Source organism: Tasmannia lanceolata, unplaced genomic scaffold, assembly GCF_043159265.1.
Source record: "Tasmannia lanceolata isolate RefF3 unplaced genomic scaffold, GAP_Taslan_0.1 ptg000037l, whole genome shotgun sequence".
Lineage (NCBI taxonomy): Eukaryota > Viridiplantae > Streptophyta > Magnoliopsida > Canellales > Winteraceae > Tasmannia > Tasmannia lanceolata.
Genome location: NW_027518714.1, coordinates 28,968,956 through 28,982,771, shown reverse-complemented (window position 1 = coordinate 28,982,771; position 13,816 = coordinate 28,968,956). Strand labels below are relative to the sequence as shown.

General features: G+C 42.9%; 1 protein-coding gene across 1 annotated transcript; it reads left to right on the top strand.

The window, feature by feature from the left end:
- Positions 1-956: 956 nt before the first annotated feature.
- On the top strand, positions 957-12,939 carry LOC143861377 (uncharacterized). The gene is made up of 6 exons (XM_077372301.1): positions 957-4,497; positions 4,951-5,030; positions 5,139-5,207; positions 5,787-6,289; positions 6,518-6,878; positions 12,883-12,939. The coding sequence occupies exons 1-6, from the start codon at positions 957-959 to the stop codon at positions 12,937-12,939; spliced, it is 4,611 nt and encodes a 1,536-aa protein (XP_077228416.1).
- Positions 12,940-13,816: the final 877 nt, after the last annotated feature.

Here is a 13,816-nt window from a genome sequence, read left to right as displayed (position 1 = left end):
GGGAGAAATCCTGTCCCTACAATGCTAGCCGAAACCTTTTATGGCTTAGACCTCATTGCTAGTAAAAAGGTGCAGGATAATTTTTTCGGATGTGCTAAGCTGTTATATGTGTGGCTATGTGAGAAACTCACTATCCTTCAGCCACAAAACAGCATTGAGTACACTCTTAAGAGTTTTCATTCTTGGAAGACAAAGGTTAAGCAATCTCAGCTTAATGAATGGCACCATTGGCTGCAGAATGTAAGGGAAAACCAATTTCATTGGGTGAGTCAATCATGTCCACAAATTATCACCAGCACCTACCCATACTCATTTGTTTATCTTATGGGTTTAGAGAAATCATCTTTCTATGCACCTTTGTGCTTCCCTTGTCAGATTACCGCACACTCTTGTACTCCTAAGGTTATCACACCACCTAGCTGTGAAAACCTTACTCCTGATCTCATTGCATCCATAGTAGCTGCTTGGAGAGACAAAATCGCGGAGAGGAGATCTGCTTTCGCATCTAAACTTCGGAAGGGAGAAATACTGGAGGAGCCTGCAAACCGGAGAGCTCGAAGCGGAGAGCTTTGAAGATTCCTTTTCATGAAATTGTCATTTTAATTTCTTCAAATTTCATTGTAAATGGTTACTTTCATCCAATTGTTAGCAAAGACTAATGTTTTGATTGTAACTACATTTTGACTATTGATCAATGGAATAGCATTTATGTATTTCTCTTATCTTATTTGGTACAGAATACTTTATCTCAATGCTTATCGTTTTAATGTAGTATGTTAATTTCCAATTCAGGGTTCTAAAATCGAGCAAACATCGCTCCCTCAGGTGTCAGTCAACCTGCGTGGTCTAGACAGTCAACCACGTCTAGACTCATTCGTCAATTTGAACCGCTAACCTTACCTGAACAATCTGCATCCTCTTTATCTGAATCATCTGAATCCCTAGAGTCTGTCCAAATGGCTGAACCCAATGATGCGTTAGCTAAAATTCAAGAGATGATGGTGAATCTTACCCGGGATATGGCCTTTATGAAAGAGGAGATGGCCCAAATGAAAGCCCAGTCTAATGAAAAGGTCTCTACTTCTAGAGCGCCTGCGGTTCAACCCCCTCCCGGTATACCGGCAAATCCGAGCCCTGCAAATTTGAACCACCCTTTCATTTCACCAGTAGACGTCGACCTAGAAGAAGGGCAGTACGCTGCAGAATATTGCATTCCAAATGTGGCCCAGTATAATAAGGAAAAACAGGTAGCTGATCAATTGGAGAAGCTGACAAAAGAAATGGAAAGCTTGAAGCATCAAGGCCCAAAGCAGTTCGATATATCTGAGCTGATAATGTCTCCGGGAGTCACCTTGCCCCCTAAATTCAAAACCCCCGATTATGACAAATATGATGGGACTGGATGTCCCCGGAATCATATGAGGTGGTTTATTGAGATGTCGCAGCAGTGTGGGCTATCTCCTGAGCAAATGGCCAGGGTCTTTCCAATGTCTCTTACTGGGGTGGCGAAGAAGTGGTTTCTGCGTCGTAAACCTGAAGAGGTGCAGACCTTACAAAGCATCTCCAACAAATTTGTAGAGCAGTTTTCTATGGAAGAAGGGATAGAGGTTACCAAGAGGGATCTCAAACAGTTAAAGCAAGGTCCTCTGGAGACCTTTACCTTTTTCATCCGTCGTTGGCGTCGAAAGTCTGCCCAGCTGAGCGAGAGGCTATCAGAAGAAGATCAGATCAAGTTGGTGATCAAGGGTTTGTCGCCGCAGTATTTTCATTTTATGTCCCCTCAGCATTACACCGATTTTGACCATCTGATTAAGACTGGGACGAGGACTGAGGATGCAATAGCTAAGGGTCTGAGGGCCAGACTTCCATCAGACATCAAGGAAGGAAAGAGACCCGTGGTCGTACAGAAAGAAGTTGACCACGTAAACCATGTTCGCCCAGCGGCCAGGACTGTAACAGAGGTGGCGAGACCAGCGCCAGCCCCGGTAGAGGAGAAACCTCAGAGGCACTTTGATCCCTTACCATACCCTTTACCCCTGATTCTGAAAAAATTGATAAGGGATAAGAAAATCAGACTACCTGATATTAGGCCAGTACCTAACCCGTTACCCCCATATTGGAGAGCAGACCAGTATTGTGAATACCACAGAAATTCGGGTCACCTCACTGAAAGATGTCTGGCCTTAAAGCATGCGCTCCAGACTATGTTAGAGAACGGAAAGCTTGAGGTGGAAAGGCCCAATGTAACGCGGAATCCCCTTCCCAATCATCGTGCAATTCCTCCTCCTGTAGCGAATGCCATTTTTGTCGAGGAGCCGGTTCTTGATCCATCCATTCTCATTTGCGCAATCACTCCGGATGAACCTTATATTCTAAGATTTGATCCTGAAGAGATCGAGGAGATGGAAAGGGAAAGGTCTTATGCCCTCTGGAGGGGGAGCACCAGTTTGGCAGAGACCTCCTCTCCATGCGTCCTTCGATGTGAGGATGTTGAGGTAGAAAAGGAAACGCCTTATGTTCTAAGGATGAGTGATTTTGAAGAAGAGGAGGCAGTTGTAGCTCCGTATGTTCTGAGAATGGATGCAGATGATTTGCTTCTGTTAGAAGATCAGTGTGACGAGCTTCGTCATGTTACCCGAGGTGGCCGTGTGTTCAAGCCCGCAGAATTGAGAGCAGAAAACCCTGCAGAAGCAGTGAGAGCAGCCGAGAATCAGGGGCAGAATAGGCCGAGTGCAGATGAGGAAGAAGATAATTTGTTGAAGCAGCTGAAGAAGACCCAAGCAAACGTTTCTATTTGGGGCCTACTTATGTCTTCGTCTAAGCACAGGAAGGTTGTACTCAAAGAGTTGAATGCTGCTCAGGTGCCAACTGAGATCACTCCCGATGAGTTGGTAAGCCTAGTCGCTGTGACTAGGGCTTCCAAGGTGATATCTTTCACAGACGATGATTTACCTCCTGAAGGGAGTGACCATGCTCGTTCACTCAAAATTACCGTGATCTGCAACAAGAAAAGGGTACCTGAAGTACTAGTCGACAATGGGTCCGCTCTGAATATTTGTCCACTGAGTACTGCTGCGACTTTGGGCTTTGGACCTGGAGATTTTATTCCCTCAGAGCAGGGTATATTAGCATATGATGGCACCCGGCGAGATGTCATCGGAACCCTGGCCACTGAAATTCAGATTGGGGGAGAAGACTTTGACATAGAATTCCAGGTTTTAGATATTAAAGCTTCTTTCTTGTTGTTATTGGGTCGACCTTGGCTGCATAAGGTCGGAGTTATCCCTTCTACCCTTCATCAAAAGTTGAAGTTTGTTCATAACGGCAGGGTAGTGACTGTGAAAGGTGACCCAGATTTAGAAATTGGACAGATTTCGCAGGAGCTCGTAGTTGGGAAAGAAGCCGATGTCAGCTTGACAGGTTTTTCACTAGAGGTGTCGGTCATATCCATGAAAGAAGCCATGGGCGAAGAAGTTTTCTTCTTGACTAGCACCAACTCGAATGTGGTCAGGATGATCCGTAAACAGGGTTATATTCCAGGCGCAGGGCTGGGCAAATATCATCAAGGCCCTACTGAGTGGCCTGTGCTCAGAACTTTCAATGGTCTCTTTGGCCTGGGATATGAGCCGACCAAGCAGGAGGTCAAGGAAATGAAAAGATACATGCTGAAATGGGCCGAGTGCCGCCGCCGGGGTTTAGAATTGCCTATGGGGCCAATCAGTCTGATCAGAAATGGCATTTTCAGAAAAGAGGGGGCAGATTTTCCATTTTGCGGGTTTGCTGAGCCGTGGACTGATGATGTGACAGGGCAGAGGTTTCCAGGTTTCGAAATTTTCTTTAACCTAGAGTTATCAGAAGCGCCAATGAGTGCGCAGATTACTGAGGCAACACCGAAAACTGATTGGGCCGATGTTTTAGAGCCGGGCTGTCTGAATGGCATGTTTCAGATCGAATATCCAGTGGCAGCAGTGGTCAGCAGTGAGACCGAAGCGTCAGAGGTGGCAGTGATAGGCAGAGATGCATTCATTTTGAACCCCGCAGAGTTAATCACCCCAGCCGAGGGACCCTTGACCAACTGGACCTCCCAGGTTTTACCTCGAGTAGTCTTTCAGTATAGTCCCGTTTCCTCAAAAGAGTCAGTAGTGTCTAAGTATACATCTACTTCCCAGTCTGATATTGAGTTTGTTTATTCTAACGATTCTTTTGATGCAGGTACTGTAGAAGTTGGATCTGGTTCCGGAGTCGGTGACAAGTCTCTTTCTAATAAGGTCGAGTCCAAGAGTACTTTAGATGATGAGTTTATTTCTTCAACTGCACATATGCCAGAGTTGGCTGAGTTCAATGTTGAGTTGTCTGTTGAGTCTGTGAATACATCGTTAGAGTCCAATACAATGCCTGCTGTGGGCTATTCCATTCTTGATGTAACCAATACTATGAATGAAATGAAAGACTCTTTTACATACATTCCTGTCTCTGTTTCTCCTGTTTCCATTTCAAGTACTGATTCTGCTCTTAAAACTGATAATATTAATAATGATGATCAATATTCCCCCTCTGATGAGGATGCCGACGAAACTCCCCTTGAAATCAAACATATGATTCAACAAGAGGAGAGTCGCCGAGCAAGACCGCTTGAAGAGGAAATTGAAACCGTAAATGTTGGTGACGAAACCTTAATTCGGGAAATACGAATTGGCAAAACTTTATCTCCCGAAGAGCGTGAGGAATTAATCACTTTACTTAAGGAGTTCAAGGAGGTTTTTGCTTGGTCTTATGATGACATGCCGGGATTGAGCGAAGACATTGTCCAGCATCGGTTGCCTTTAATCCCTGGCGCGAAGCCAAAAAAGCAAAAACTCCGAAAACTTAAAACAGAATGGGAGTTAAAAGTTCATGATGAAATTAAAAAGCTATTGGAAGTAAAATTCATTCAAGTTGTTGAATATCCAGAATGGCTAGCGAATATAGTGCCGGTGCCCAAAAAGGACGGGAAGGTCAGGATGTGTGTGGACTTCAGGGACCTCAACAAGGCGAGTCCGAAGGACGATTTCCCGCTTCCGAACATTGATCTTCTGGTGGACAATACAGCTGGTCATGCTCTGTTATCTTTTATGGATGGGTTTTCGGGATACAATCAGATTAAGATGGCGCCGGAGGATATGATCAAGACAGCGTTTACTACTCAGTGGGGAACTTACTGTTACAGAGTAATGCCTTTTGGGTTGAAGAATGCGGGCGCTACTTATCAGAGAGCTGCAACTGCTCTTCTTCATGATATGATCCACAAAGAAGTCGAAGTCTATGTAGATGATATGATCGTCAAAGGAAAGACTCGGCCGGAGCATACTGTCTCTTTAAGAAAATTCTTTGAAAGAATCAGACAGTATCAGCTTCGTCTGAACCCCAGCAAGTGTGTATTCGGGGTTACTTCAGGAAAGCTACTGGGATTCATGGTGAGCGAAAGGGGAATTGAAGTAGATCCTCAGAAAATCAAAGCGATTCAGGAGATGGAACCGCCGAAGACCGAAAAGCAGATCCGAGGTTTTCTCGGAAAAGTTCAGTATCTGAGACGGTTTATAGCTCATCTGACTATGACCTGTGAGCCTATTTTCAAGCTTCTGAAGAAGAATTCATCGAAGAAATGGACCGAAGAATGCCAGGTGGCTTTTGAAAAGATTAAGCAGTGTTTGTCCTTACCTCCGGTTTTATCCCCGGTCATCCTGGGTCAGCCATTATTGTTGTATTTGTCCATCACGGATACGGCGATGGGTTGTATGCTTGCTCAGCAAGATTCAGGGTCTAAGAAGGAGAGGCCTGTATACTACATCAGCAAGAAGATGCTAGAATACGAGGTGAAGTATACAATCTTAGAGAAGACCTGTCTAGCATTAGTTTGGGCAACTCAGAGGCTCAGGCATTACTTGTTGTCAAGCAAGGTACTTCTGCTTTCACGGATGGATCCGTTGAAGTATTTGTTTGAGAAGCCTGCTCTTACCGGAAGAACCGCAAGGTGGTTATTATTGTTATCTGAGTTCGACATTACTTATGTCACTCAAAAGTCTGTTAAAGGGCGGGTCATCGCAGAACATTTAGCTGATTCCCCTGTTGAAGAGAGCGCATTCCTGAAGGCTGAATTTCCTGATGAAGAGATTATGGATATTGAAGAAGATACCCCAAATACCAGATGGACAATGTACTTTGATGGTGCAGTCAACAACCAGGGTCAGGGAATAGGAGCAGTACTCGTATCCCCTCAGAAGGAGTATATTCCTATATCTATCAAGTTGCAGTTTGAGTGCACCAACAACATGGCCGAGTATGAAGCTTGTATTGCCGGACTGGAGGCAGCCTTAGCTTTGCAGATTCAAGACATTGATGTGTTTGGAGATTCCATCTTGATCATTTACTAGACTAATGGAAAATGGAAGACTCGGGAAGATAGATTGATCCCGTATAATGCATATCTCGAATCTTTGGTCCAGAAGTTCAGGAGTATTACATTTACTCACTTGTACAGAACAAAGAATCATTTTGCTGATGCTTTGGCTACGCTGGCTTCTATGTTAGACATTTCAGCAACAATGGAGGTCCAGCCACTTACAGTGCGACTGCAATGGGAGCCAGCACATGTGACCGTTATCGAAATAGCAGCTAGGTGTCCAGATGGAAAGCCCTGGTATACAGACATCAAGAATCTCATATCCGGTGAAGGGCATCCACTTGGGGCTTCTGGGAAAGAGCGCAAAACCCTTCAGAAATTAGCTGCCAATTTTGTTATTTGTGGTGATCAGTTATATCGCAGATCCTTTGATGGAATCCAGCTTTTATGTGTTGATGAAGACAAAGCAATTGAGCTTATCGAGCAGACCCATGAGGGAGTTTGTGGACCTCATATGAATGGGAAAATGTTGTCAAGAAAGATTTTGAGACTTGGATTCTATTGGCCCACAATGGAAGCAGACTGCTTCGCATTTGTGAAGAAATGCCATAAGTGTCAAGTCTATGCAAATCTTATTCATGTACCTCCTTCGGAGTTGCACTCTATGACTTCTCCATGGCCGTTTTCAGTATGGGGAATTGACATAATTGGGAAGGTTCATCCAAAGTCTTCGAGCGGGCATGAATACATTTTGGTCGCAATTGATTACTTTACGAAATGGATTGAAGCCGCTTCGTATGCTTCCATTACTTCGAATACAGTCGCAAAGTTCATCCGTGCCAACATTATTTGCAGATATGGAGTACCTCATGAGTTAATCTCGGATAATGGTTCTCACTTCAAGAAGGAAGTAGCGCACTTGTGTGTAGAGTTTAAAATAAAGCATCACAAGTCGTCTCCTTATAGGCCGCAGACGAATGGAGCCGTTGAAGCAGCAAACAAGAGCATCAAGGTAATCATCAGTAAGATGACAGAAACTTACAAAGACTGGTCAAACAAGCTTCCTTATGCTTTGTGGGCTTACAGGACGTCGATCAGATCTTCTACAGGTGTCACTCCGTATTCTTTAGTGTTTGGAATGGAAGCAGTTTTGCCTGTTGAACTTAGAATTCCATCTCTAAGAGTGATGATAGAGGCAAGCTTGCCGGAATCTGAATGGGCGAAGGCCAGGCATCAGGAACTGCAGATGATAGATGAGAAGAGGCTACGAGCTCTGTATCATATCCAGGGGTATCAAAGGCGGATTGAAAGGGCGTTCAATAAGAAGGTTCGTGTCCGAGATTTGAAACCAGGGGATCTTGTCTTGAAGTCCTATAGGGCACCGGTATTTGATCCGAGAGGGAAGTTTCGTCCAAATTGGTCTGGTCCTTATATTGTCGATGAAGTCCTGCCGGGAAAAGCCGTAAGACTCCTCAATGAAAATGGAGAAAAATTAACAGAACCTACAAACCTGGATCAGTTAAAGAAATATTACGCCTAAAAACACTAGAAGGCCATCTTTGGACGACTTGAGCTTTTTAAGCCAATAGCCCAGATTTCAAAAATGAGAACCCCTTTTTGCTAAACTCCTTTGAGCCAAAAGCAAAACCTCTTTATCAAACTTAAACCAGGGGCATCTTTTATGACTTTCGTCATAAAAGATATTAACCTCGAACTACGCGGGACCTGATTCCCATTTTCTTTGGGGATACGTAGGCAGTCTGGATAGTCCAGATTCGGTCTAATTGCTCAAAACTTACCAAATGTTATCCTGTTTGAACCCGAGCCTACCTAAAAGTCATTTTGGTGTTATTGGCCCAGGTTTGTATAAAAAAAAAAAAAAAAAAAAAAAAAAAAAGAAAAAAAAAAGGGGGAAAGAATGATGGAGTCTTGGACCCGCTGGACTGAAAACCCGCAAGGGCGGTCTAGGCAAAAGTTAGGGTCATTCACCCGCTAAGTTGAAAACCCGAAAGGGCGGCTTAGGCAAAAATCAGGGTGCTGAGCCTGCTGGATGGAAAAAGCTGCAAGGGCAGACAATCCAGGCAAAAATTAAGGCGTGCGGTCCGCTGAATCGAAACCCTAAAAGGGGCAATTCAGTATGGCAGGGATTTCACAAGGGATGGCTTTTGAAAGCCGATTGTGCTTCCGTTTTGGGCATTACTTCAGAGTCTGAGTAAGCGCCAGCATAATTTCTTTCGATACTTCTTCAAGTTAAAGTGGTTAAAACTAAGTAATCCAAATGAGGTAATAACCATGACTGAAATACCGAAAAGAGGAATGAAACACTTTTAGATGCGGTATTCAAAAGATCCTAAGAGCGGTAGACTGTTACCTCCTTAAACATTTATCAAATTAAGAAGCAGATTCAGTCTCTTTTAGAGTCTATGTTGTGCATTTGTCAAAGTTTTCGTCTGTCATTTGTCAAAGTCTCGTTTATCATGTGTCGAGATCATTCATTGTCAGGTCAAAGTCAGGTCTTTAAGGTCAAGTTTAGCCTTTACTTCTCTTGAGGCTGGGGCGATAAGCTTTAAAAGCAAAAAGTTGCATCTCCTGCGGACAGAGCCGAACAAAGCAGAGTTCAGAAGGGGCAGCTTTTCAAGTTTATTTAGAATGTTATCGCGAAGCGCAGAAGGAAGAATGCTTTGAGCAGAACCCATTTTCTTGTATTTGCAAAAGCTTTGTAACCTCAGGCATTTCTTTGAAATGAAAGCCTTTAGTTGAACCCTTGCGTTTGGCTCTCTTTTGAATCTTGTAATGGAAATAAAATCATACTAGGGGCATCTTTTATGACTTGGTTTCCCAAGTCATAAAAGACGTCGAACAAAACTTTAGGGTTGAGATGGCTATTCTTGTCAAATAAAAGATAAGAGAAGCTCGAACATCCCTTTTCGAGCTAGGCTCCTTGATCAGTTTCTTCAGAAAAATCCAATCCATGTTGGAATTTAAAATTGAGTTTTACATTTTTCAAAATATAGGCAGTGTTTTGGTTTATTTGTTTAAAGGGGCCAATGCCCGCGAGATTTCATCGAATGCCTTTGAGTTATACATGTGGTAAAGGTTATGATTTCCAGATCTATTCCAGCTATGCTATGTCTTAACTATCTTTCCTTCTCTCTGACCTCTGGGAGGTTAAGTTAGGAGCGACCTGATCGTCATTTTCAGAATAAAAAGCTTGAGATATCATCCTCTCCGGTATTGATAGTTTGAGTCTTCTCAAATATTCTCTACCCGTCTTGTAATCCGGTATTGATAGTTTGAGTCTTCTCAAACATTCTCTACCCGTTTTGTATCCGGTATTGATAGTTTGAGTCTTCTCAAACATTCTCTACCCGTTTTATAATCCGGTATCGAAAATTTGAGTCTTCTCAAATAATCTTTACCCGTTTTGAAGGATCTGGCTCTCGATTCCAGGATAAAAACTCGATGTATCCGGTATTGATAGTTTGAGTCTCCTCAAACATTCTCTACCCGTTTTGTATTCCGGTATCGAAAATTTGAGTCTTCTCAAATAATCTTTACCCGTTTCGAATGATCTGGCTCTCGATTCCAGGATAAAAACTCGATGTATCCGGTATTGATAGTTTGAGTCTTCTCAAACATTCTCTACCCGTTTTATAATCCGGTATCGAAAGTTTGAGTCTTCTCAAATAATCTTTACCCGTTTTGAATGATCTGGCTCTCGATTCCAGGATAAAAACTCGATGTATCCGGTATTGATAGTTTGAGTCTTCTCAAATATTCTTTACCCGTTTTGAATGATCTGGCTCTCGATTCCAGGATAAAAACTCGATGTATCCGGTATTGATAGTTTGAGTCTCCTCAAACGTTCTCTACCCGTCTTGTATTCCGTATTGATAATTTGAGTCTTTTCAAATATTTTCCACTCGTCTTGTATTCCGGTATTGATAGTTTGAGTTTTCTCCAACGTTCTCTGCCCGTCTTGCAGTCCGGTATTGAAAGTTTGAGTTTTCTCAAAATACTTCTTTACCCGTTTTGGTAATTTCATAATCCGGTTTTGAGTCTTCTCAAGTATTCTTTACTCGTTTTAGCACTCGATAATTAGACAAGTGATTCTTGGTTTAAATTGTCAATCAAAATCTTCATTCTTCCATGCAAGCACCGAGTTAAGAGTCGGTGAGAGGTTATCTCCCTTTTGTTTTCAGTCTTTGAGTCTCGTAGTGTTATTCTGTTGTTTCACCCTTGTGAATACCATTTTAAAATCAAAACCCAAAAATTTGTTTTTTCTTATTTTCGGGCCGGCCAAAATGTTTTGTCTTGTCAGCTTTGCCATTCGTGTGACAAGCACACTCTGCCAAAGAGGGGCATCTGTAGACACCCCATTTTGACCGTGCCCTGCACCTCCTTGTTTTGTGCATAACCTTTTCAAATCAGTGTGTGTGGACCCCAAATTACGCCCTAGGCTAGCTTAGGGTCCCACCAGGGTCTCTGTAAAATTTCATCGCGATCCGAGCCCGTTTGCCTAGCAAACGAGCTAAGGCAGTGTCATGGGACAAGTTCAGAAGAGTGGCGATTTAGCCAGAAAAGGGGTTGTGCTGGAATCTCAAAAACCAGTTCAAATTAGCCATGGCAGGCTGTCCGGGGAGATATAGGGGTATGCAGATTAGTGTACAACTTAATTGAGGGGTGTATTATCCGAACCAGGGCAATTTCGTAATTTGCGAAGATGCTTTTCTTCTTCTCCAAGTCACCATTAAGCCCTAAGCTAGGTTAGTGAGTGATTAGGACTAGGATTAGTTAGAGGGAATCTTAGTTGGTTATGTTTCTTTTGATCTCAGCCATTGAGTGAAAAGGTGATTTTAACGGTTGAGATCATTTTTCAAAGAAGATATTTTTTGCAAATTTTTTCCCCCTGTTTTCTGCTTGGGCCGCCTCTTGCGGAATAATAGTTGTCCTAAATTTGCCAAGGGGGGTGTCCGGGAAGGTTTGGGGGTATCAAATATATCGTTTCTCGTTTTCTTCTTGGACACCCCCTGCCAGTTAAAAAGTTGCTAAAAATTACATTAGAGGGGCTGTCTCGGAGGAAAAGGGGGGTTTGAATATGTCATTTTCCCTTGTATTTAAAAGAGCAAAACCCATTCTCGAAGAGAAAAAAAAAAAATTTCGCAGAGAAAGGCCTGAGCCTTTCTTCTTCTTTTTTTTTCTCTTTTTCCTTCTCCCCATCTTCTCCGGCAAACCCCTAATCACCGGCCGGCGACCCCCATCTCCCCCAGCCAAGCAGCACCACTCTTCTTCTTCTTCTTCTTCTTCTTCTTCTACCTTGGTTCCACCTCCACCCTCAACTCCAAAAACCCTTCTCTTCTCCTCCTTCTCAGCCGCCGGCCGGTCACTCTTCCACCACCATCATCGGCACCGCCACCACCACTTCCACCGTTTTCCTCTATTTTAGAACCCTAAGCCTCTGCAGCCACCTCCATTAAACCCATTCCCCCTTTCTCCTTAAATCCAAACCACAAACCCTCTTCAAATCCACCGGACTCCGGCCGATACCCATCATCGCCGACCATCTTCTTCCCATCAAACCCTCTCTTCTTCTCCACCAACCCATTCCCACCGGCCAACCCCATTAAATCCGGCAACCCCATCCACCTTGAAACCCATTTTTATCGGCCACCACTCCATCGATCGCCTCCACCATCACCACCATCTCGAACCCTTTCCTTTGCCGCCGGTCATCTCCAACCCCATCACCCATTTTCTCAAAAACCCCTCCCTATTGAAACCCATTCTCTTCTCCCAAACCCACCACCCTCAAACCCATTTCCATTATCTTCTTCTCCAGGGAATCCACCGGAATCCGGTCGGACACCATTAAATCCGACCAAACCCACTTCATTTCTTTTCCCCAATCACCACCACCTACCACCGAGCCACCGTCATCCACCTCCATCCATCTTCTCCGGTAGATTTGCCGGAGTCCCGACGGAAAATCTCCATTGCCGACCTCTGCTACAACCCCTACCTCTTCCTCTTCCTCTCCAATTTGGATTCCAAGTTTTAATATACACCGAGCAAATTCGTGCAAAAAGAGATAAGTAGAAGGACATTTCAAATAGCCTAGATCTAAAGAGAGGAATGTAATCTTTTCTGCTTTTCTTATTTTATTTCTTCTTGTCATTGTTCATTGTTTATCCTTTTAATGCTCTTATTTTGGTTAATTTTGTCTTGCTGTGTGTGTTTTTATCGTTTAATTTCAGCTTATTAGAGTATTGTTCGATGTCATTTATATTTGGTAATTTTGTGTTCTCTCCTTCATTTCTTTTCTTTGCTGTTATTACTGAAGGTTCAAGTTTCATTTTCCATTTTCTTTGAGCAGTATGAGCCCAGCTTGTTTATTTCATCTCGACTGACTTGAATGTGTAGAATCCTTTGGCTAGAGCATTTTTTTATTTGGATTAAATTGTCACTTAGCCTGTTAATTGTTGTGTGCTGAATATCTAAATCAGACACAAAGCAAGCCTGACCATGGATTTGATGACAAGGCTTTGTTGATTTGGTATTGATGCCGGTATATGGGAATACTAGCATTAGGTGTAACAATGGTGGCTCAAAATTTAGCTTTATCATATCACCAAATGTGTGCTGTGCTGATTTGTAGCTGAAAAGGGCAAAATCCAAATATGATAGTGTTATTATTGTTTTTCAATTTGACCCAACCGTAATGCAACACAACCCCTAACCGGATAAAAAAAAATGGATCGGATTATCTCTGCAATTGAATGGGTAGATAGCAGTAGAGAAGTGATATATTTGTTTCATGTTTTTGCTTAGGATAAGTGAGAAAGAGGGTTCGGATGATTATATTAAGCTAGTTAGTTTTGTTTTATTGATTTCCTTCTATATTTGGATTGATAATGGCCTTTGATAGCCCCTGTTGATAATGGCAGCCCTCACCTTAGTGATTTTTGAAAGCCTCACTTCCCTTTTGATAACGGCAGCCCTTACACCCTTGATTTTGAAAGCCTCGCAGCATTTGATAATGGCAGCCCTCACTTCTTTTTTTATATTGGCAGCCCCCGCACCTTTGTGATAGTAGCAGTCCTTATAAATGTTGATTCTGTTGCTTCTAATGGTTTATCTTATAAGTAGTGGGAGTAGCATTTCCTTAAAATGGATGCAAATGTTTGGAATTGTACTGTTACATATTTTGGTGCCTGCATTGGTGTGCTTTTGGTGTTTACATAGGATTTGCTTATGCTTTTTATTTTAGGTGATCGTTTCCAAGTTTTCTTTACCTTCTTTTGGTTTACTAGGTCTAATATGGATTTTTTTTGTTGTTGCTGTGATTGGTTGCTTTGAAGTACTTGAGAATGATTTTCATTCAGGGGTCAACTTTAGTGTGTGAACTCTTTTAAAGAATTTGGATGTGCATTATTCTGA